Source organism: Phocoena phocoena, chromosome 19 (genome assembly GCF_963924675.1).
Source record: "Phocoena phocoena chromosome 19, mPhoPho1.1, whole genome shotgun sequence".
In the NCBI taxonomy this organism is placed as follows: domain Eukaryota; kingdom Metazoa; phylum Chordata; class Mammalia; order Artiodactyla; family Phocoenidae; genus Phocoena; species Phocoena phocoena.
The window spans coordinates 19,055,778-19,080,146 of record NC_089237.1 but is presented as its reverse complement, the minus strand read 5'-3'; the positions used below and the strand labels follow the sequence as shown (position 1 = coordinate 19,080,146).

At 53.6% G+C, this 24,369-nt stretch overlaps 2 protein-coding genes across 4 annotated transcripts; one reads left to right on the top strand and one right to left on the bottom strand.

Moving 5' to 3' along the window:
• The first annotated feature begins 9,878 nt into the window (after positions 1 to 9,878).
• TUBG2 (tubulin gamma 2) lies at positions 9,879 to 14,955 on the top strand. Of its 2 annotated transcripts, none has more exons than XM_065896448.1 (11): positions 9,879 to 10,166; positions 10,458 to 10,570; positions 10,775 to 10,942; positions 11,251 to 11,319; positions 11,660 to 11,739; positions 12,146 to 12,272; positions 13,296 to 13,382; positions 13,496 to 13,645; positions 14,044 to 14,196; positions 14,280 to 14,441; positions 14,565 to 14,955. In XM_065896448.1, exons 1-11 carry the CDS (start codon positions 10,118 to 10,120, stop codon positions 14,760 to 14,762), a joined length of 1,356 nt encoding a protein of 451 aa, XP_065752520.1. In that variant the 5' UTR covers positions 9,879 to 10,117; the 3' UTR covers positions 14,763 to 14,955. The 2 variants fall into 2 exon arrangements, with proteins under 2 accessions (XP_065752520.1, XP_065752519.1); XM_065896447.1 differs by having other exon boundaries at positions 10,118 to 10,166; positions 11,624 to 11,739; positions 14,565 to 14,762.
• Positions 14,956 to 15,852: 897 nt separating this feature from the next.
• Positions 15,853 to 24,194, bottom strand: PLEKHH3 (pleckstrin homology, MyTH4 and FERM domain containing H3). 2 transcript variants are annotated; one of them, XM_065897387.1, is made up of 13 exons: positions 24,005 to 24,194; positions 21,936 to 21,991; positions 21,518 to 21,597; positions 21,228 to 21,419; positions 20,984 to 21,141; positions 20,752 to 20,872; positions 19,665 to 19,971; positions 18,880 to 19,087; positions 18,500 to 18,636; positions 18,076 to 18,208; positions 17,422 to 17,880; positions 16,952 to 17,143; positions 15,853 to 16,238 (listed from the first exon to the last, which is right to left on the bottom strand). In XM_065897387.1, exons 1-13 carry the CDS (start codon positions 24,164 to 24,166, stop codon positions 16,065 to 16,067), a joined length of 2,379 nt encoding a protein of 792 aa, XP_065753459.1. In that variant the 5' UTR covers positions 24,167 to 24,194; the 3' UTR covers positions 15,853 to 16,064. The 2 variants fall into 2 exon arrangements, with proteins under 2 accessions (XP_065753459.1, XP_065753460.1); XM_065897388.1 differs by having other exon boundaries at positions 16,065 to 16,238; positions 18,509 to 18,636; positions 24,005 to 24,166.
• Between the last annotated feature and the right edge of the window lie 175 nt (positions 24,195 to 24,369).

Genomic DNA, 24,369 nt, shown 5'->3' with positions numbered 1-24,369 from the left:
CAGCTGAACACTGCCGAGGCAGCGTTCCCCCCGCCGCAGACTATTGCCTTGACATGCTGATGGTCCCTAATTGCCCCAACCTTCTCCAGCCACTGGGCTGGGAATCCTTCTACTTGTCCTTGTCAGCCCTCTCTTCTGCTCCCAACCTTTGTCGCCTCCCCTCTCACTCTCACTTCACTCCTACTTGACAGTGAAAATAGAAGCCATCAGGCAGAATCCCCCTCAACTTCCTGCCCCCCACTCCCACCCCACTAAAACACTTATTTTTATCCACACTCATCCTTTCCTCCCTTTCATTGTGGGAAAAGTTTCCTTCCTGTAGTTAATCCCTCCACCTGAGCCCTGCATCCCAATAGCTCCAGTCTCCTCAGGGACTTGGTTCTTAGAATCCTCTCTGTCCCTTCAGTATTTCAACATGATGTTGAAATACGGAGGCTTTTGCAAGCTTCTCCCATGTTCTAAAAAACAGTGTTCCCCAGACGCTACATTCCCACCTCCTCTGTAAAAGTCTCCCTTTCTCTCTTTTCCCCTTTAAAGCTGGAATTCTTAAACTTTTTCACACCACGGATGCTTTTGGCAGTCTGGTAGATTTCTGAATGCATACAACAATACACATAGGGGATAGGGAGGGTGGGAGGGAGGGAGATGCAAGAGGGAAGAGATATGGGAACATATGTGTATGTATAACTGATTCACTTTGTTATAAAGCAGAAACTAACACACCATTGTAAAGCAATTATACTCCAATAAAGATGTAAAAAAAAAAAGATATTCATAATCTGGAAGAGGGAATAACAAGCATAAAGAATAGTAGAAGTGAGGGAAAATATACTAATTGTCCCCCAAAGAGTTACAAACAAGAAGATTTAGATATTTAAGGGAGGAAGAGATCACATTAGGAAAGGTTCCATGGAGGAAGTAGCCTTTGAGAAGGGCCTCGAAAAACTGATAAGATTCCAACTGGCAGAGATGGAACAGAGTAAGAATAATAGAGAGCAAGAAATCAGCTGCAGGAAAATGGGCATTTCTAGAGAATGGTGAATAGCACATTTTGATTCAAGGGTTTGTTAACCTTTTCTGGCTTTAAGAATTTTATGAAAACTATGAACCCAATTCCTAGAAATAAAAGCACAAATTTCATAATCAAAAACAAAACAGGGCTTCCCTGGTGGCGCAGTGGTTGAGAGTCCGCCTGCCGATGCAGGGGACAGGGGTTCGTGCCCCGGTCCGGGAAGATCCCACATGCCGCGGAGCGGCTAGGCCCGTGAGCCATGGCCGCTGAGACTGCGCGTCCGAAGCCTGTGCTCCGCAACAGGAAAGGCCACAACAGTGAGAGGCCCGCGTACCACAAAAAACAAAACAAAACAAACAAAAAAAATACACATAGAATTACCATGGAAACCAATTATATTGAAATACAGTTGTTACAATAGATTAAAATTTGTGACACAGTAATACATGTGCTTCTTTCATTTTATTTTTCTGTCATCCATGAATGCATTAAATAATGAGATACTGGGACTTATGTGGTGGTCCAGTGGCTAAGACTCCGAGTTCCCAATGCAGGGGGCCCGGGTTCCATCCCTGATCAGTGAACTAGATCCCACATGCCACAACTAAGAGTTAGCATGCCACAACTAAAGATCCTGCATGCCACAACTAAAAGATCCAGCACATGGCGACAAAGATCCCACATGCTGCAACTGAGACTCGATGCAGCCAAATAAATAAATAAATAAATATTTTTTTAAAAGAAAATAAAAACATAAGATTTTGAAGTGAGTCTAATAACTCCCACATTCGCAAGCAGTGATGATTATAAACAATATTTTGCAACATCTGCATCAACTGTCATGTGATCTAAAAATAGCTGTGATTTTTACAGGTGACAAAGTCACAGTCACTGCTAATACTCGTGAAATGTGATGCCTACAGTTATAATGGAAGGGGAGGCTAAATTTTAATTAGAGGTGAGTGAAAAATCAAAATGTAATTTTCTTCTCATCCAAGTTCATGGATTCCCCTGAATTCTATTCATAGACCCCTTGGAGGGGATCAGTGAGCCCCAAATTAAAGCCCCTGTTTTAAAGTCTATACTCCCTGCCCACCTCCTTATCTTTCATTCATGTCTTAATTTTAGGATTCATTAGTGCCAACTATGTATAAGGGTAAGTAACCTTCTGCAATCTAGTTTTTATTCTCGTAGCCCAGGGTCACTATCCTCACCAAAGTCACCAGTGTTCCCCCACACTAGAAGGACTCTTTTCTATCTCCATATTACTCCATCTCCCTGCAGCCTCAGATGTCAAATCATTTCCTACTTGGAAATTTCTCCTTCCTAGGCCTCCGCAGTATCCTTCTCTATGGCCATGACTCCAGCTGCAAGTAAAAAAAAAAAATTTTTTTTTAAGATTTAAACTATAAGGAAATATCCCACATTTTAAGAGGTCCAGATATGAGGCAGCTCCAGGGCTGATTAATCTGACGGATCAGTGTCATCATCAGGGACCCAGGTGCCTTCCATCTTTCTGCTCTACCACCCTCAGCACGATGGTTTATCCTCAAGATGCTCTCTGCACAGTTAAAAGAAGACTGTTGCAGTTCCAGGTGCCAACATGCAATTTTTAAAATAAATTTATTTATTTTATTGACTTATTTTTGGCTGCATTGGGTCTTCATTGCTGTGCACGCGGGCTTTCTCTAGTTGAGCGGGGGCTACTCTTCGTCACTGTGCGCGGACTTCTCATTGCAGTGGTTTCTCTTGTTGGGAGCACGGGCTCTAGGTGCGTGGGCTTCAGTAGTTGTGGCTCGCAGGCTCTAGAGCGCAGGTCAGTAGTTGTGGTGCACGGGCTTAGTTGCTCCGCAGCATGTGGAATTTTCCCGGAGCAGGGCTCAAACCTGTGTTCTTTTTTTAAATTTATTTATTTTAATTTATTTATTTTTGGCTGCGTTGTGTCTTCATTGCTGCACGCGGGCTTTCTCTAGTTGTGGCGAGTGGGGGCTTCTCTTGCGGAGCACGGGCTCTAGGCGCGCAGGCTTCAGTAGTTGTGGCACGAGGTCTCACCAGTTGTGGCTCACAGGCTCTAGAGTGCAGACTCAGTAGTTGTGGAGCACGGGCTTAGCTGCTCCGCAGCATGTGGGATCTTCCCGGACCAGGGCTCGAACCCGTGTCCTCTGCATTGGCAAGTAGATTCTTAACCACTGCACCACCAGGGAAGCCCCCCAACATGCAGTGGAAGAAGAGAGTGTGTCTCTTCCTTTCTTTTCTTTTTGGCCATGCCTCGCACCTTGCAGGATCTTAGTTCCCCCACCAGGGATTGAACTCGGGCCTCAGCAGTGAAAGTGCCGAAAGCTAACCACTGGACCGCCAGGGAATTCCCTCTTCCTATCTATTTTTATCCAGTGAGGAGACATTCCCCAGAAGACCCCAGATGTCTTTCCTTACATCTCACTGACCTAAATTGCATCACATGTCCCTTCCTAAATCAGTTGCTGGCAAGGACACTGTGATAACCATAGTTGGCTTGGATTAATCAGGATTTACTGCTGCTTGGAGGAAAGGTGGAATGCAGAACAAAATAGGGCTCTGCCAGGAATGAAGAGGGTAGGCAATCAAACTTCACGGATATGCACTAGTTTTTCTTCTGCCTTTTTGCTTGCTCCTTCATTTTTCTTTGCAATACCGTCTTCCTACCCTTTAGGTGTTGTATTCTATCAGGTTCTATTCCAGTCCTCTTCCAAGCTAGGACCATCCCACACCATGCAGTCTCCCTGAGTGACCCTATTCGGGCCTATGGCTTTAACTGCCACTTGGGTACAGCCAACTCTCCACCTAGACATTGCTCCTTAGCTCTAGGCCTGTGTATTCCCTGTTGCGTACTGGCCCCTGACTTCCATCTGGATATTCTTCAGGCCTCTCGAACTCAACCTGTGCAAACACACTCCTCCTGAATTCCCCGTGTCTCAGTACATGGCCCTACCTTCACCCAACATCCCAAGACTGAAATCTGTCCACTCAGAGTCCTCCCTCTCCCTTACCCCCATGACACGTTCAGTCGTCTTGAACTGCTGTAGATTCTCTCCACTCAGTATCTCTAAACTCTGTCCCTTGGGCAGGGCCCTCCTCATTTCAGGTCTGGCTGGTAACCTTGCCTCTTGCTCCACTCCATGCCTGTCTCGCTGATACCAGAAGCATCTTTCTAAAAGGCAAATCTGAGTCTGTCCCAGCCCTGTTCAGGATCCTTCAGTGGCTTCCTAGTCCTCAAGGAGCATCCAGGTCTGGTGCCTGCTGACGTCTCCAGTTCACTACATGAAATTTCCCTCGTTCCTCCTAAACTCAACATGCCATCTCCCACATCTGGACTGTACATATGCCATTTCTTCCACACCATAAACTCCCTCAACACACACATACACACACAAACACACACACACACCCCTTTTTTTTCCTTCCACATGCACTCCAAAAATACTTTTGTTTCTGATTTGTCATAAGGAATGAGACCGTGCATATTGTTCTGTAACTTGTTTTTGTCAGCTGCCATGTTTGGCCACCTTTCCACACCAATGATAGCTCTACCTTATCTTTGTTTTTTTTTTTTAATATTTGTTTCTTTTGGCTGCACCGGGTCTTAGTTGCACACGAGGGATCTTCGTTGCGGCGGGCATGTGGGAACTTTAGTTGTGGCATGCGGGCTTCTTAGTTGTGGCATGTGGGCTTCTTAGTTGTGGCATGCATGTGTGATCTAGTTCCCCGACCAGGGATCGATCCCAGGCCCCCTGCATTGGAAGCGTGGAGTCTTACCCACTGGACCACCAGGGAAGTCCCTACCTTATCTTTCTTACAGATGGCTCCTTTATGTTCCTTAGTAGGGCTAAGAGTAGTTTATTTAACTATACCTCTATTGATGGACATATCGATAATTCTGCCAGTTTACCTCCAGAATGTATCCATTTATACTACCACTAATAGTGTATAGAAATAGTGTATAAAAGCACCCATTTCTCAGAATCTTCATCAACACTAGATATTGTCAATCTTTAAAATTTTTGCTCATATAATTTTTTGCCTTAAATGTGTGTTTTTCTTTTTCTTTTAGTAAATTTATTTATTTTTATTTATGTATTTTTTGGCTGTGTTGGGTCTTTGTTGCTGCGTGCAGGCTTTCTCTAGTTGCAGCGAGTGGGGGCTACTCTTCGTTGCGGTGCACGGGCTTCTCATTATGGTGGCTTCTCTTGTTGCAGAGCACGGGCTCTAGGCACGTGGGCTTCAGTAGTTGCAGTGCGTGGGCTCAGTAGTTGTGGCTCGCGGGCTCTAGAGCATAGGCTCAGTAGTTGTGGCGCATGGGCTTAGTTGCTCTAAGGCATGTGGGATCTTCCCGGACCCTCCCCGGACCAGGGAGGATTCTTAACCAATGTGCCACCAGGGAAGTCCCTAAATGTGTGTTTTTCTGATTAGTAGTGAGACTGAGCATCTTTTTATATGTTTTTTACTTATCATGAACCATCTATTCCTTTCATCCATTTTTTTCTGAGTGTTTGTTTTCTTCTTATTGATTTGTATCCACCCCCCACTCCCCCACCCCCACTTTCTCCACCTGCCTAATTCCTACCAGACATTCAAGATAGGCCAGGTACCACCTCCTCCAAAAAGTCTTCACCAGTTCTCTGGCCTCTCCCTGCCTCTACCCTCAAGTTAAGCCCCCAACTCTGCACTGTCTACATATCAACCTTGCTGTGAGTTTATCTCCTCCACAAGTTCATGAGCGCTTAGGTCTGTTACCTCTATTTCCCCAGTTCATATTAGCGTGCCCTGCGTAGTATAGGCACATAATAAAAGAATGAGCAAATAATTGGCAAATAGGATGACCTTCAGGCTTATTTTCTTTTCCCTATTCCTTGAGAAAACGATACAGAACAAAATAGCCAGTTTTATTCTATTTCATAACCAAATATGAATTTATCACAACTCCTTTCACAGAAAGAGCTTCAGCTCTCTGCCTTCATTGTTTAATTATTTTCCTTGGCTTCGTTTTGAAAGTTAAAGTCCCTGGGGTCCTAGGATCCCAGTCTCAAGACCCGAAATCTCCCAGCCCCTGAGACACACCCTCATTTCCAAACCTCACACCTCTGCCTCCTTACTTCCCAAGATACCCATGCTCCTGGCATACTGCGGGCCAGGCATCCAGGAAAGGCCAGAGACGAAGGTACATTCAAAATAATGTCTTATTGGGAATTCCCTGGTGGCCCAGTGGTTAGGATGCCGTGCTTTCACTGCCGAGGGCCCAGGTTCAATCCCTGGTTGTAGAACTAAGATCCCTCATGTCGCAAGGTGAGGCAAAAAAAAAAAAAAAAGTCAAAATTATGTCTTATTCGACCTGGAATGTTCAATAAATGCTTAGGACATATACAAACTTGTTAGTTGACAAATGCTACATTTATCATCAGACACAAACCAAGGCCTCAGACAAAGGAATGTCACATCCCCATTACATTATCATAACCTGGCTCAGAGAATATTAAGCAAATTAAACCAACAACCAAGCAAATTAAACCCAACACTCAATAATCAAGCCATGGGTAATGAACTTGAGACCCTATGAGAAGGACCATGAACCTGGGCCTTCCGTTCAACCTCAGCAGAAGTCAGATCTGAAACTGAATCTGTAGGATCATCACAAAGTAATTAGGTTTTAATTTTTTCAAATGTATTTAAAGCGATCACTCATTTTGTTTTTACTCTGAATAAGATCTTTATCTGTAGCAGCAGCCGCCAAGCTATACCTGAGTTCCAATTGCAACTCGTGATAATAGCAGCGGCTAATATTTGTTGAGCATCGACTATGTCAGGCCCTGTGCTAAGTAGGCATGCATCATCTCATTTAACCCAGATAGCCAGGTCCGTTCTCAGCAGAAATGGAAAGCACAGCCTGCTAATAACTGGGAGGATTTATGTTCATCTCTGTTAGTGTACACAAGCATCTCAGTTTCCAACCCATGTCTACAGACTTGGAGGAGCCTCTAGCTTGTCAGAGATGGCTTCTTAGAGAAAACTTACACTGCAACTTCTCCAACTCAGAGAAATTCACACGTTCTAACCTGTTTGCCTATAAGCTAAGATTTGAAGGAAGCTGCCCCACTTCTGGGAGACTAGAAGGAGGAGCAAGGCACTGTTATTAATCAAAAAAAGGCTGAAATTAAAGTCTCGCGTTTCACAAGTGTTCATAAACTGCTTTCAGCTTTTTTTTTTTTTTTTTTCAGCTTATTATTTTAAAGGAAGCAAACAGCCGTTCCAGAGCCACAAGGAGGGGAGGGCTGGCAAGTTCACTCCCACCTCAGAAGCCTTCCACTTCACCTGGGCAGACTCGGAGAGGGGCCTGGCTAAGCCTCTGAAGACAGGCAGCCCCAAGGAGCGGATCTGTCGGGGGAGGGGAGCTACGGGGCTGAAGGAGGAACTCCGACCCCACCCTCAAACTTCAAAGGGAGCCGCCAGATCCTCCCTGAAAAGGCTGGGCTGCAGATCCTCCAGGAGGTCGCTCGAGCTCTTCCGACAGCCCGGCGGGAGCTGGAGGGAGCGGGCGGGGAGGCCCGGTGGGGTGAGGGGAGGGAAACTGAGCCCGGGAGGGGGCAGGCGTGGGGCGAGCCAGAGCCTTCTAAAGAAGCCCTGAAGATTCTTGGCGGCCGGAGCTGGAAGGCGGCCGAGTTCTCTTTTGAAAAAAGAGAGAGAGAGAAAACAACAACAACAACAAAGAAACCAAAAAAAAAACACACCTCGTCTGAGCATGACTCTTGGCCGCGGTGCTTTCACCAGCGCCTCTGCAACGGCTCCCAGAGAAAGCTCGCCAGACGGGGACAGACCGACAGCCCAACTGCGGCCAGAAGCCGGCCCAGGTCGGAGCGGGTGCTTGGAAGTTTGGGGTGGGGGTGAGGGCGGACTGCACCGACGCTGCCATAATTGGTTCAGAGACAATTGGCCATCCATATGGAAAAGATAAAGTAGATCCCTATCTTACAGCAGGCCTCCAAATAAGTTCCAGATGCACTAAAGACCTACAGGAAACAAGCACAACTACTATGGGGCTTTGGGAAGAAAACACAGAAGGACAGCTTTATAATAGTGGGAGAAGGGACAGTTCCTTTAACAAGGTCTAAAACGTGCAAAATGTAAATGAAGAGATGGATAACTTTGTCTACATTAAAATGAAAATCATCTCTAAGGCAAAAGACATCACACGCAAAGTGTAAAGACAAGCCATAAAGACCCCATAAAGACCCCATAATATTTGCAACCCATACAACCGAGAAGAAATTCGTAGAATATCTTAAAATGTCTAAGAGAAACAGCTCAATAGAAAAAAAAAATGGGCAAAGGAAATGAACAGGCAATTCCAGAAGGTCAGTTACAAAAGAAAATGGAATCAACTTTACTTGTGATCATAACTGGAAGTTACAACCATGAGATCCCATTGAGCATCTGTGGGATTGACAAAAATTAAGATCTGATAACCCGTGTGGAACTGGGTATAGAGAAATGAGAATTATGTTGCTAGTAAAAGTGTACGTTGGTACAACCATCTAGGAAAAAATATGCCAAACCTTGTAAAGTTGAAGCTGCTATCTCCTTGGTAGAGATATTTTCCTTCACATTCACAAGTGGACGAGTCCTGTACTCACTTGATGTAAGAGAGAATAGTGGAGACAATCTAACTGGCCCTGTGTGGAAATAGAATAGACTGGTTTTATTCATCCAATGAAATACTTTGAAGCAGTTAAAATGAATGAAATAAATCTACACGTGTCAACATGGCTAAATCACAAATTCTAATGTAGGGTGAAATAAACCAGGTTACAAAAGATATCACACTCTGATACCATTTATGTAAAATTTCAAAACAAAAATATATATAGTAAAAATACAAAATCATGCTTGTATGTTTAACATTTTTTTAAATTTAAAATAAAATAGAAACCACAATGAGATACCACTTCACATTCATTAAGATGTCTACTTTTTTCTTTTTTAAGTAACAAGTGTTGGCAAGGATGTGGAGAATTTGGAACTCTTGTGCATTGCTGGTGGGAATGTAAAATGGTGCACCCACTGTGGAAAATGGTATGGCAATTCCTCAAAAAAAGTAAACACAGAATTATCCTATGATCCAGCAATTCCGCTTCTGGGCATATACCCAGAAGAATTGAAAGTAGGCAGTCAAACAGATATTTGTACATCCATGTTCATAGCAGCAGTATTCACAATAGCTAATAGGTGGAAGCAACTCCAGTGTCCATGGATGGATGGATTAAACACAAAATGTGGTATATGCATACAACAGAATATTATACAGCCTTAACAAGGAATAAAATTCTGATATATTCTGTAACATGGACTAACCTTGATGACATTATGCTAAATGAAATTAGACACAAAAGGACAAAACGGTGTGATTCCACTTATATGAGTTACTTAGAGTAGTCAAATTCATAGAGACAGAAAGTAGAATGGCGATGGGGGCGGGGTTACTGTTCAAGGGGTACAGTTTCAGCTTGGGAAGGTGACAGTTCTGGAGATGAATGGTGGTGACAGTTGCAGAATGTGTATGTACTTAATCCCACAGAATTGTAGTTTAAAATGGAAAATTTTGTTAGGTACATTTAATTTAAAAATAGAAATTTAAAAGAAGAAAATTGGCTTGAATCCAGCTCCTCTACCGAGCAGAGCGGGCAGAACCACTCACCTACCTGTGAAGCGCGGCTGATTCCAGACACCTGAATCGCCCCTCCCCTCCCCTCCCCCACACTCAGTCGCTACCCCGCGGCCTGGCAAGTCTCACTACGCAGACGCGGAGCTGGGGTGGGTGGGCAGGAGGGGCGTGGCCTCACTCTGCGCCTGTGCGGAATTCCAGCTGCAACTGCTGTGGGGGAGAAGATGCCCAGGTTGGGCTCCGCGGCCGCCGGCCGAGGGGAGGCCCGCACTGCACACGCGCAGACTGAGCATCCGCGTCAAAAGCCGAAGAGAGCGCGCGCTCGCCACGTCCTGCGCGTCCAGCTGCCAGGCATTAGTCCCTGCCGTGACTCCCGCTGGGCCCGGACGGGCTGGCGCGCCCTCGTCTGAAAAGCAATGCCCCGGGAGATCATCACCCTGCAACTGGGCCAGTGCGGCAACCAGAGTGAGCGAACGATCGCCGGGCCCAGCCAGTCTCCGGTTCTGCCCCTTCGGGTCCCACCCGAGTGCTTCGCATCCTCCAGCCCCCGCTTTCCCTTCCATGAACCCCCTGCCCTACTGCGCATGATGAACCAAGCCCCGGACCCCACACCGAGAGCCCTGCCTCCAGCCCCCGGCTGTCACGGCTCCCAGACTCTTGGGCCCACCCTCTGAGAGTGACAGCCTCTGAGCCTCACCCTGGGCTCCTGAGGCCTTACGGCTCTAGCAGATCCAGGCGTCTCTCCTCTCCCCCCAGTTGGGTTCGAGTTCTGGAAACAGCTGTGCGCCGAGCATGGTATCAGCCCCGAGGGCATCGTGGAGGAGTTCGCCACCGAAGGCACTGACCGCAAGGACGTCTTTTTCTACCAGGTGCCCCCAGCGACTTGGCCCGGGCCGGCAGTGGCCCAGGGGGCCTGAAGGGAAGGGCAGTGGCTTGGTACTGGAAACCCGCTGGGCAGAGGAGCCAGGGCGGCTGGCTTGAAGAGGGAGGGCAGGCAGGAGCCAGAGTTGGGAGGACTGGAGGAGTGGGTGGGCCCGAGCTTATTGGGCCCGATCCTGGACTCCCCTTGACAGGCGGACGATGAGCACTACATCCCCAGGGCGGTGCTGCTGGACCTGGAGCCGCGGGTGATCCATTCCATCCTCAATTCCCCCTATGCCAAGCTCTACAACCCAGAGAACATCTACCTGTCAGAGCATGGAGGAGGAGCTGGCAACAACTGGGCCAGCGGATTCTCCCAGGTATCCAGGTGGCCATCCCAGAGATTCTTGATGTTCCCTTCCTGGGGCAAAGCAGGCACAAGCAGTCTGGGAATTTGACCACACTGACAATAAATAAGAGACAAAGGGATTACCCTGATAAGAGGGACAGCCAGAGAGAGGTTGATGCAAACTTTGTGCAAACCATTTGCAAAGTAGCATTTCTGGGGGGAGGGACATAGCCCTCTGTTTGAGGTGGCAGCAGTGTCCGACAGTAGAATTATTGGTGCTGAAAAGAGATGCTCTCCAGAAACTTCATCCTCATCCTCCCTCCTCATGTCTCTATACAGGGTGAGAAAATCCATGAAGACATCTTTGACATCATAGACCGAGAAGCAGATGGAAGTGACAGCCTAGAGGTGAGGCTGCCCCCCTGGGGGGGTGGGGGTGGGGAGGAAGCTGAAAAGTGCTGGGGAAAGGTCAGGAGGTAGCCTGATCAGATGTGTGAGGGGGGCAATTCAATTCAAAACTCTTCTATTGAGTATCAGATGTGAGACAGTGAGGTAAATAAGGTACAGTCCTTGTCCTCAAGGAGATCCCAATCTGGATGGCATCAGCTCCTTCCTTCTCAAGGAGCCTCAGCCTGGATGGACATAGAGGAAGCCTTGACACATTAGCGTGTTGGGAATGGGGAATGACACGAGCCTGAAGCCTCTCTGCCAGATCCCTGGAGACTGCCTCTCCATCCCTCCCTTGCAGGGCTTTGTGCTGTGTCATTCCATCGCTGGGGGCACCGGTTCTGGCCTGGGTTCCTACCTCTTAGAGCGACTGAATGACAGGTAAGCCTGTGTTTGGGGAGAGGGCATTAGCCCTGTTTCCCTGGGTAATGTCTTTCCTTTTTATCGCTTTTTTCTTTCGGACTGGAAGGCCTGCCACTACCACCTTTGAGTCATAGGTAGGAACAGAGCCTGGCCACCCAGGGAACATCTTGGAAGCAGTAACTCCCAGGTGGGGGTTTTGCCTAGGGGGAGAAGGGGACCTACGAGGTTTGATGCTTTAGGCTTATCTTTTTTGGCTTCTGGGCTCTGAAGACTCAGTTCTGCCCTCACCCCTTTTGTATAAGACGTTGGTGGCACTTGGAAAGGAATGGCCCCTGTTATCCCTAGAGAAGCTAGAGATGGGCAGTGATGAGAGTCCTTCCAATTCACTATGTCACCTTCCCCTTTCCCTCCTCCTTACCCCCAGGTATCCCAAGAAGCTGGTGCAGACATACTCAGTGTTTCCCAACCAGGATGAGATGAGCGATGTGGTGGTCCAGCCCTACAACTCACTGCTCACGCTCAAGAGGCTGACCCAGAACGCAGACTGTGTGGTGAGCATGCGAGGAGGGAGTGGGGGCTTTGGTCGACCTCCCCAAACCAGAGAAACATCTACACCCTGTCCTTCCCAAGCCCTTGCCCAGAGAACAGAGGACCAACAAAGCCATACCTGGTGGACCAATTATGAAATAAGGACCTGATCCCAAGTTTCTTATAGTCCCTTTAGGCAGCAAGACTCTCAGCAAAGTGAATAACACGCCCCCACCTCACGTGTCTCCACTTAGCCTGTTTTTCTTTTTTTAATTAATTAACTAATTTATTTTATTTTTGGCTGCGTTGAGTCTTCACTGCTGCGCACGGGCTTTCTCAAGTTGCAGCGAGCGGGGCTACTCTTTGTTGTGGTGCGCGGGCTTCTCATTGCGGTGGCTTCTCTTGTTGCAGAGCACAGGCTCTAGGCGCGCGAGCTTTAGTAGTTGTGGCACGCAGGCTCTGTAGCTGTGGCTTACGGCCTTAGTTGTTCCACGGCATGAGGGATCTTCCCGGACCAGGGCTCGAACCTTTGTCTCCTGCATTGGCAGGCGGATTCTTGGCCACTGCGCAACCAGGGAAGCCGCTCCACTTAGCCTGTTTAATGCCTACTCATGCTTATATTCTCAGCCCAAGGGTCACTTTCTTAGCAAAACCTTCCCTGACCACCCAGACAAGGTCAAATTCCTTTGTGCATATTTCAGGCTATAACTATACTTTTCTGTTGTTTTATATTTAATGTCGGTCTCCCTCCTCTAGACTGTAGATGTGGTGAGGGGGAAGACCATGCCTGTTGTACTCTCCATAGTTTCTCTAGGCACCATGCCTGGCACATGTTGGACAAGTAAATATTTGTTTAATGCACTGGGTGGTAGAAACGTGTCTCTTGATGCCCCAGAGACAGTACTTGCCCTTTAAATTAGCACACCTACTTTCTAGTTTTGGACTTCTTCCTAATTTTGGAGTTCAGAGGGGGACTAAGCAAATAACTTATTTCTCTGCCCCCTTTCTCCTCAAAAAGGTGCCGTGACCCTCTTCTGTCCCCCCAGGTGGTGCTGGACAACACAGCCCTGAACCGGATCGCCACAGACCGCCTGCACATCCAGAACCCATCCTTCTCTCAGATCAACCAGCTGGTGAGCCCTCACTCCTAGACTCCTTTGGACTGGAACCCCGCCTCGCCGGAGTGCCGTCTGGGGAAGGGAGGCCTCGCAGGACAAGGCCCTTGACACAGCACCCCTGTCCCCAGGTGTCCACCATCATGTCGGCCAGCACCACCACCCTGCGCTACCCCGGCTACATGAACAACGACCTCATCGGCCTCATCGCCTCGCTCATTCCCACACCACGGCTGCACTTCCTCATGACCGGCTACACACCCCTCACCACGGACCAGTCGGTAAGAGCAGCCCGCAGGCCCAGCAGGCCCTGACTTGCCTTTCTCTTTCCCTGCTGCACCCGGAGCCGCCCCGTGCGGCCCCCAGAGGCCCTGCGCTCAGGGACTGGCACAGGCTGGGCGACCTCCTGGCTGACTTGCGCTCCTCTCGCCTCTGCCTGTGGCTCCCTGCAGGGCCCGGGCTGCGCGGGGTCCGCTGATGCTCCTGCACGAGGGCGTGAGTTTGCTGAGCTCGGGAGGACTGAGATCCCTGACCCCACAGCAGAGGCTCGGCGTGGGCCAGAATCTAAGGACACTCCCCACAGAGGCCAAACTACCCCGAGTCTGACGGGGACGTGTGTGGCCTACTGCTCTCTGTCCACGCGTTTCTCAACTGTGCCCTGTGGCCACTGTCCCCTCAGGTGGCCAGCGTGAGGAAGACCACGGTCCTGGATGTCATGAGGAGGCTCCTGCAGCCCAAGAACGTGATGGTGTCCACAGGCCGGGACCGCCAGACCAACCACTGCTACATCGCCATCCTCAACATCATCCAGGGGGAGGTGGACCCCACCCAGGTAGGTGAGGCCCCTTCGTTCTACCCCCAGAGCCCACAGGGGTAGAGGAGAGGCTACCACCACCACTCCTGTGCCCACCCCAGGTCCACAAGAGCCTGCAGAGGATCCGGGAACGGAAGTTGGCCAACTTCATCCCCTGGGGCCCAGCCAGCATCCAGGTGGCCCTGTCCAGGAAGTCGCCCTACCTGCCTTCTGCCCACAGGGTCAGCGGGCTCATGATGGCCAACCACACCAGCATCTCCTCGGTGAGCCTAGCCTCCTGGTCTTCTTTGGCCACTCTCTTCCACTAGCCACCTTCCTCATTCTCCCCCAGATCCATTCCAAGCCCTTATCTTGCACTGGCTCCTGAAGATTTCCATCTCTTGCAGCTCTTTGAAAGTTCCTGCCAGCAGTACGACAAGCTGCGGAAGCGGGAGGCCTTCCTGGAGCAGTTCCGCAAGGAGGACATCTTCAAGGAGAACTTTGACGAGCTGGACAGGTCCAGGGAAGTCGTGCAGGAGCTCATTGATGAGTACCACGCAGCCACGCGGCCAGACTACATCTCCTGGGGCACCCAGGAGCAGTGAATTCCTCCCCACTGCACCCGCTGGACAGTATGCACAGCCTCCATCATGCCTGGTCCCTCTGGTCCAAATTCCCCTCACCAACAACCTTTCTAGGTTCTTCTTCGGCCCAGGAGTTGGCCCTGCTCCCTCCCTTCCATGCCTGACCCTTGATTTGCTTATTTAGCTCTAATAAAGTAATAAAGCTGCATTGTGAGAATAGTCAGGCTTTGGTCTGTGAGTATGGGGGATGATAAAAGTATCTCCATGGTGCCCCACAGTTCCCAGGCATATGTCGGTAGGGTGGCCTTTACCTGCTCTAGCTGAGTCCCGGTCTTTGTGTGTCCACTGTTTCCATGAGCATCCCTTACCTAGAACCAAGCTGCTCTGGAGCCAGTCCTACTCTCAAGACGATAGAGGATTACTGCTGCCTGCTGTCTCCTCAGCGCCTAAGCTCCTGCCCCAGGGTGGATCAATATTGCCCATAGTGCCCCAGCCTCCTCCACTCAGGGCAGAGGCTGTAGAGGCTACTGAAGGACAGCCTGCAGCATTCTGAGCGGGTCAGGAGAGCCAAGACTGTATTCCCAGGCACAAGGCGATTAGATCCTCAGGAGTCGATCTAATTCAGCCCAAATCTGATAAAAGCAGGGCTGAGCCCATCCTGATAAATTCTTAATCTGTGCCAGAGCAGTTCTTGGGTCTGACCCTGCCCCAAGCTTCTTCCGTTCCAGTCCCAAAGCAGTGGGGACATTAAAGATGGACCCAACCAAGACCCAGAAGCTGGACACCAGGGTAGGACTGGGTAGTGCCAGTCCTGATGACTCACTGTCCTCGGGCCTCAGGGATGCCAAGAGGCCACCCCTATGCCACTCGGTGGAAGAAGGGTGATTGCCAGCTTCCAAAACTGTCCTCTTGCCTGCCCCCACCACCACCCTAGGGCAGCATACGGGCCAGGAGGAGGTTAAGTCCAGAAGGTCACGGAGGGTGGAGCCCTGCGGTGTTCAGACTCCCCTCAGTGCTGGTAAAAGCCCAGAGTGTGGGCATCCCCGGAGGTGGAGCTCTGAGCCCTGGGGCTCCAACTTGTCCCACTGACAACACTCCCACAGCAGCAAGGGTTTGTGTAAATAAGGAATTTTTGTGTGTGTGTCTTCTCTTCTACAAATAAATTAAGAAACAAACTAGAAAATTGTCTGCACCCATTGCAGCCCTTGGGTGTGGGGTGTGCCCTGTCCCTGCAGGGCCAAAAGGGTCCATGGTTCCCTGAAATCGCAGAGCAGTCCAAGTCCAGGATGGAGGCAAGAGGGAGGTCGTGACCTCTTGGCAAGCTCAGTCCTGCAGCTGCCCCAAACAGCCAGACTGTCCCTGGGGCTCGTCCAGGCCCGGGTGCTGGCTGGGAGGGGAGGTGTCTGGCAGGTCTTGGCATGGAGGAGGACTACTGCTGGGCCTCTCAGGGGAGGGGTTGGCCAAGTAGGCATTCACCAGCTGCATGATCTCTTCCACCTAAGGGAGGACAGAGGTCAGAGTACACAAGGGGCCACTGGGTTCTCCTTTTTCTTAACCTCCACCCAGGCTCCTTCCCAAGGCCTTACATGAGCTGCCCCCTACAGTCTTTTTCCTTCTTCATCATCGCTCTCCCTCACTCACAATGTGCCAACCACACTTGCTTCTTTCTGCTCCTATAATATCCTAAGGTTATTCTCAACTCAGGGCCTTTGCACTTGCAAGTCCCTCTACCTGGAATGCTGTGCCCCCAGATCTTCCTTTGGCTAGCTTAAGTGTCACTGTTGTTGCGTATCTTTTCCTGACCGTCCTACCTAATGCTATGGCCCCCTCCAATCACTTCCTGTCTTACTACCCTTTCCTTCATAGCATTTGTCACTGTCTTAAATAGTCTTTGAGGGGACTTCCCTGGCTATCCAGTGGTTGAGACTCCACACTTCCACTGCAGGGGGCATGGGTTCCATCCCTGGTCAGAACTAAGATCCCACATGCCGCCTGGTGTGGCCAAAAAAATTAGAAAAAAAAAAAGAAAAAAAGTCTTTGATTCCTTTAGTGTCTGATCGCTGGCTCTGATGTAAGCTCCTTTAGTTTTTCTTTGATCACTGTTGGATCCCCAGGGTCTAGAGCTGTACCTGGCCCATGCTCAATGCTTAATAAATGTTTCTTGACATCCTTTCCCTTCCTTCCTCCTTCTACACCCTCTTCCCACTCACCTGGGGACTCTGCAGGAGGAGCTGGCTCTCTCCCACCCTCAATGCCAGGGTGTGGGGGCCCATTAGTTGGCAGGCGGCCACACGGCCATAGCTGACACTGTGAACGGGCTGTGTCTCACCCGGTCGGGAGAGGGACATGGCCTTGGCTCCCAGGCCCAGGCATAGCTTCTGTGGAGCGCCCCCACCAGGCTCCTGCGGACAGACAGGCAGAGTCAGGGTGGAAGGAGGGGACCCTGCAGCATTACTTTTGGTGTGGGGAGATGGCTGTGAGCAAGAAGTTTCCTGGTCCCCCCCTATAATCCACAGCTCCACAGAGGTGAGGGCCCCAGGGCCAGTGACTCCTGGGGTTTGAGAATGGGCAGCTGTGCTGGGCGTAGGGAGTGAAGTGACCCACAATGGGGGCCTGTGGCTCTGGGGCAAAGGTGTGGGGCTCGGGCCGCCAGAGTCCCCCTCTCCCTTCTCCCCCTCACCGTGCTCAGCTCCAGAACGTCATACCGAGCAGCGCCGAACCCTGGACACTGCGCCGCCAGAGCCAGGTAGGCAGCCATGGCCTCAGCTCGGCCCATGCCCCGTAGCCGCTTCCAGCCTCCCAGCACAGCAGCCGCTGTGCCGGCGCCACCTCCTCCCTCGCGGGCCACGCTTCCCGCCGTGCGGCCGGCCCCGCCGCGCCGGGCCCGCTCCGCCCGCCTCTTGGCCAGGGCCGGACTCCAGATTGCCCCGGCCAGCAGGGCGGCGGAGCGGGGAGGCCTGGGCACCGGGCGGAGAGGGTCTTCACGCGGCGGGGCCGGGGTGGGCAGCAAACGGTCCAGGCGCGGCAGAGGCGCCCGCGGGGAGAAGTCTCGGTGCAGGCTCCGCAGGCGCAGCGCCGCCTGGGCGCGCAGCGTGTCGTCGGGCGGGGACGGCCGGCCACGCAGCAGCAGAGCTTGAGCCTACGGGGAGGCAGGGGTCATCAGCGCGGGAGCGGCGGGGTACCGTCTCGAAGACACCTAGGGGTGTGGCACCTGAGGTCTGGGTTCGAGCACCGCCTCCCCCGGGGTTGCCATAACGACGAAATGCGATGGCCTAGAAACGGAGGGGTTCAGGCTCGCGTGTCTTCGCTGGGCGTGAAGGCCAGAGATCCTCACCTGCTCAAAGAGGAAAGGCAGTTCGTGACCGTCTGGGGACAGTCCCTCAGGGTGCAGAGGTCCGTGAAGACGCAGACACAGTCTCCATCCGGAGTCCGGCGGGTCCTCCAGCCCGGCTTCCTCCGCCGCCAAGCTGCAGAATAAAGAAGGCCGCGATGTGTCCGGGAGGCAGGGGCCCCCAAGGCGCGGGCCCAGGGGAAAAAGGCGGGGCCAGATGTTTGGGGCGGGGCCCGGGCGGAATGGACAGAGGAGGCAAGCCTTGAAGCCAGACTGCAAACCGCCGGCGGACAAGAATCCATCTGTGAACCAGTGAAACGACTGTGCCGGGCAAGCGGCAGGCGCTCGGTAAACGTTTGCTTAGGGATTGACCGAAGCCGAGAGGCGAATGGGCTAACGGAGAGCAGGGCTGGGGCTGGACATTTACTTCTCAAACCTGGTGAGCACGTCGGCCACGAGAGTCCCCCCGGCCAGGGCTCGCTCCTGGGACCCTCGCTGCTCGTACAGCGCGAATGCATTGCGGCTCCGGGTCAAGCCCAGCCGCCCCACCAGCTCTCGAGCAACCTGGAGGGGTGAGAACATAAGAGGAAAGTCAGACCCAGACCGCACAGGGGTCTTGCCAGTACTTCTGGAGGGGTCCAACTGGACTAAGAGGTCTTTCAGGTCTCTTAGTCCCGCCACACACAGCCGTTACCCAGCTGATGACTCTCAGACTCGGGCAAACCCTAGGGCCCAGGCACCAGGAGAGCCAGGCACGGGGAGCTGGGAGGAAGGTTGAGGTTTCAGGGGCTTTCTCTGTGGTCTTACCTCTCCCGCCGTGGTGTGGGAGTCTATGGCCACAGGGCAGGCACCAGCCCCCGGACAGTTCACGGTGCACAACAACTCCTGCCGTCGGCTCAGCGCGGAAATCTCTGCCAGCGAGGGCACCAGCTCCCGGCCGCGCGTCCGGCCCAGCGCTTTTCGTATGAAGCGCGCATATTCCGCCAGTTCCGAGTCCGGAAGCGCCTGCTCAGTCCTGGGTTAGGGAGAACTGGAGAGTCAGTGCTCCAAGGGCTTTCCTTCACCTCCACCCTATTGCCTTCTTACTTTATAGTTTATTTCGCCTCGCCGATTCCCTCCCCTCCAACTCTAAGTTCCTTGAAGGCAGTGCGGCCAGCTCTTCTGAATCTACCCTGATGCTCTGTATGGAGCAGAATTACTTTCTAAGGCCCCTGGCAGCTTTCTCCTTACTGCCTCCTCCCACTTCCCAAAGTTTCCATGATCCTCCTTCGGGTTGAAATCCAAACTCCAGCCGCATTCCTCTTTCCAACCTAAAAGCCCTGGCGCTGGACTGCATCAGCTCCGAGAAAAACAGCCTTTTAATAATTCCGCTGCCCAAAGCGGGAGGCTTTTTGTAATTCCTCCGCCCGCAAGTGGTGTATGATCTTGTAATTCCCACTATGCATGTTAGCAGAGCCCTGACCTTGGGGCAAGTCCCTTCCCTTGTCTGGGTCCAAGTTCTCCATCTGCCAAACTCTTTGGAAAGACCTGCCATTCTTTTCCAGCCCCTTAGCTCCCTTGCCTTGGCCTTACCCCCACGCCTCCCCTCTCACCTCTCCAGATGCCCCAGGAGGTGCCCCCGTACAGGTCCACCAGGCCGGAAGGTACAGCTCATGCAAGTGAGGAGCTGCCAGTACCGCAGGGCCGCGGGGTCTTGGGTAGCTGGAGGCCCGGGGGGGCCTGCGGGGCCCGAGGTCTGCTTAGCCAGCTGCAGGAAGAGCTCATCTCGGAGCGCGGGCAGGTCCCGGCAGGTCTGGAGCACACCCTGCATCAGGGGCCCGGGGCGCCGCGCCCCCTCCAGGGCCTGCAGCGCCAGGAACAGCCGCACCGCCTCCTCGCGCAAGGGAGCGTAGCCCGGACCTGCGGGGACGGCGGGGGCGGAGGGACGGTTTGGAGAGGGGACACAGAGCTGGGCCCTGGGAGGAAGGCGTGAACCAGGGGAAGGTCAGAGGGAATGTAAGGGGACAGGGGTGGCAAGGAGGGGAGAGTGCGAAGGACAGGAAGAGTGAAGGGAAAGCAATCGTCCCCACAGAGCCAAATTCAACCCCTGCCTCCCGGGAATCTCCCCCTCCAGATCCCCTAAGGCTGCACTTTGAGTTGGATGGATGGACTATAAGGACACAGGGTCAACCTTCAGATTCTGCAATTGGGTACTGACAGCTATCACCATGGGCCAGAAAACAGGTTGGACCGCGAGTCAGAAAACCAGGGTTCTTCTCCCAGCTCCCCTTAATCCTCTAGCTTGAGGACCTGGGCCTGTCACTATTCCCTTTTGGGGAGAAGTATAACTAGATGAGGTCAGCACATTCTCCCAAGGTGGTGGCTTTTCCACCACTTGTAAAGGCAGTATGCCATGGTGTTGAGAGTATAATGAAATAACAAAATAGAGGGTGTAAAAAACTCATGAAGGAACATCAGTAGTCAGAATGGGATCCAGAGAAGGTGGTCAAAGGGAGCCTTTACTTTCTGTGCTGGCTTTCCTCCCCCTCTACCTTGGGTACCAGTCTGCTCAGCTTCTGGTTTCATCTTCATCCTTTGAAAACTGAGGGGCTGGGTAGGCCCCCTGAGGACTCCTAGATCCCTATCAGGTGAGGCATTCAGATTCCTCACCCAAGGGACTTGGGCCATGGCACCACTCACCTGGGGCACTGACTCCGTAGGGCAGGGGCAGGAGTGGGGCATACAGGGCCCCACTAGTGTGCCTCAGAATTGGGTTCCGTCTGTAAATAAGGGCCACAGCTTCCGGGTCCCCATAACTCTCCTAGAGGCCATGGAAATGATCAAAGTGATGGAGAAGGGGGCTCACCATGAACCCAGAAAGTTTACGGGTCCACCACCCTCCTCTTTGTCCATGGAGTTCCCTCCCTCGCACCTGAATGTCCCTGAGCAGCAGCTGGGTGGGGGTCTCCAGCGGCGCCTTGGAGGCTATCACTTCGCGCAGCGCCACCCCCCAGCGCTCTGCCTCAGCCTGGCGGGGCGAGCAGAGCCGGACGCTATGCTTCCGGCCAGACACGGTCACTGACCACAGACCTGGGGGAAAGAGAGGCCGCGGAGGTCAATCAGGGCTGGCTGGGGCAGCTACCTAGGGAGGTAGGAGAAGCCCCATGAGGTCTCACCGGTCTCCTTGGGCCTGCGCTCAGGGCCGGTCACCGAGCACAGGCTGGTGAGCACGAGGCTCCCGAGGCGCCGCGCCCCCTTCCCGCTGCTGCTGAACTGGTCCAAGGAGTCCCGGGTGAGCACGAACCAGGCTCGGCGCGGGGGCAACCAGGGCCGCGCCCCTCCTCCGCGGGGCTCGCGGTACAGCCAACCTGCGGGGAGAAAGACGGAAAGGGGATCGGCAGGAGAAGACATTATCCCGTGGAGGATTGGGACTGGGGCCTCTAGAGCGCATGAGGTGGATCCCCACCTTTCACGACGACGTCTGGGTCGTCTTCTGACGGCCCCTTCTCCGGGATGAGGCTCCGTGTCTCCTCCCAGCTTTGCAGCCTGGGCAAGAAGGGAGCGAGGGTTGGGCAAGCCTGCCGGTCCTGCACCCCGCCTCCAGGAGGCTCCTCTCTATGGGCTCCCCAGACAGCGAGGGGTGCCTACTCCCCGGGCTGGGCACCCCTCCCCCAGGCTGTGGGAACTGCTGGGCCGTTCTGACCTCGCACCAGAAATAGCCTGGACCCCCCCCCTTCCTCCCCGCGCCCCCAGCCGGACCGCCCCCCGGGACCCCGGCCAAACCACAGCGTCCGGCGTAAGGCCTTTCCCTTATTGCACAACCACGGGAGGGAAGCCGGTGAACATGGGGGTCCCAGACCATGGGACGCGGGGGCTGAGTTCACCTGTCTGAGACTGGACCGCTCCTCACAGGCTGAGTCAGCGTCACATCCAGGGGGCCCTGGGGAAACAGGCAGGGCGGCCCTCAGGCTAAGAACCCTCCTCGCAGGATGCCAGTGGCTTCTGGCCCAGGACAGTGCCGCTCAGAGGATTGGGGAATCAAGGAGTGGGATGGTGACTGTGACTGTGACTGTGACCGAGCGAGCTGAAGCCACTGGGCTAGCCCCTTCCACCAGTCTCTACAGAATAGCCCAAGCTAAAAAGCCAAGACTCTCGCCTGGTCGCTGTGATTCTTTAAAGAGGCGATCAGGTGTTGGGGTAGAGTAGAAAAAGCACTGGGCAGAGAGTCAGGAGACCTGGGTTCTAATACCGGCTCAACCGCTAACTCGGATCTACAAACTTGCTGAGGAACCCTGGCAAGCCCCTTCGAGTTTTTGGGCCTTAGGTTCCCGATCTGTGAAGAGGGAGAGGTGGATGAAGTCCTTTCTTGCTCTGGCAGTCGAAGTCACCCCCCCCTCCTCATCTCCCTTCATTGGCTGGCGGGCGTTCAGGCTGGCAGGCAGGCAGTAGGCACGGAGGTGAATGAAGGGAAGAGGGACCCTTTCGGTATAGGGCTTTCTCCAAGAGCTTCTTATACCCTCCCACAGGGACCCCTGAAACTCAGTAGGAAGTAAAGACCCTGTCCTTTTGCTGGGGCTCAGGCCAGGCTGAAGAATACTCTCCATGGGAGGTACAGTCCAGGATTTTGCCCTCCCCCTACCACACTCCCTGTGCCCTGGAACTTCTACTGTAGACTGGGGTCTAAGAAAGGCCTAAAACCCTGCCAGGAGCCAGGTCAGGCGGGAACTGTGCCATGGTCCCATTGCATCCAGGCAGCTAAAGTCAGGAGGGGGAGGTGGGGGAAGGGGGCCAGGGACACCTGTCCCCAAGCTCCGAGGAGGGGGGCGGCGGTAGAGGTGGAGCATGAGGGAGGCAGTGGCAGTGGTTCACAAAGCCGACCCTGCTCAGGCTGGAACCTTGGGGACGCCTGGGTCCTGTGCCTTCGGGGGCGCAGATCCTCTTTTCTTCTGGAGGGTCTGAGAGGGGCTCTCAGCCACACTACCATACGGGCAGGTGCTGACCCCTCTCTTAGACCAACTCCCCTAATCGCAGTCCCCTGATTCCCTCCCTCCCCGCCCCCCCTCTATATTTATCCGCCCTCCGCCTCCGCCAGGTGCTGGCGCCGGCCCCAGCGGCGCAGCCCGCCCCACCCGGGCACTGAGCCACCGGGCCTGCTGGGGACCCCTGAGCGGGGGAAGGGAGCCTGACCCAGGCCACAGCACACGCGAGTCTGGTTGCCCGAAGTTTGCTTGCTGGCGTGCAGGGGCATCAGAGAGGGGACGTCAGGGGATGATGGTCTCCCACACCAATAGAGCCTCAGTTTCGCCACGGGGAGATTCGACAAAACCCGGGAGCCGAGTGTCCCTCACCGTTCCCTCAGGGATTCCCCAGGAGCCTCACCAGGGAGGCCCTGAGTGTCAGGGTAATGATGAGGGGTCCTCGGAGAGTTGTGGCCCCCAGCTCCCTCTCCATGGGGTCCCCGCCACGGACCCCAGTCTGAGGATGCCTGCTTCCCCTTGCCCAGGTCCCCGCGGCGGGAACTCCCGCATCTGGCCCCAGCGCTCAGCGCTCAGCGCTCATGAATTGGAAGCGGAGCGGACCCAGGTGTCCGAGCCGCCCAGCCGGCCTCGCCACATTCCTCGGCGCTGGCGGAGGCGGAAGGAGACGGGATGGGACGCGGGCCCAGCGGGGAAGGGAGAGGCTGGGCCAGGTCGGGCCAGGCGTGACGCCTCCCCTGCCTCAGGGCCCCCAGCAGGTGGACAGCGCCCAGCGTGCTGCGCGAGGCCCACAGGCACATCCCGAGGCGGGCTGCTGCTTGAGCTCTCGGGGGCTTCTGGCCCCCAGGCAAAAACGTCTCCCGAGTCCCCAGTCCACAAGAGCACGGCGTTTGGCTCGAGTCTGGAGCAGGATCAGGCGTGACGGCCGGTTGTAGTGAGAGGGATTGAGACAAGGCTTCAAACCCCCCGGGACTTACCCTCCCGCCGCCCGCTGGACTCGGGGTCCGTAGCTCAAAGGTCTCCTCGTCCTCGTCTTCGTCCCCGTCCCCGCTAAGCTCGCCGTCCCCGTAGTCCCGGTGCAGAAGAGTAAAGCCTCGACGGCAGCAGAGGAGCCACCACAATCCCCCGGGGAGAGGCATCCGGGCGAGCAGCCGGGGGATTGGGGTGCGGGCAGCCGGGGCCGAGCTGCAGGGGGTCGGAGAAACTGGCGGGGCTCCGACCCGAGCGGGGGGAAAGATGAGGAGGGAGGAGGGCAAGGGAGAGGGGGACTGGGAGGAGGCGGTGTCTGGCTCTGGGGTGCAAGGGGTCGCTAGCTAGAGCCTGCGGGGGGCTCAGAGTCTGG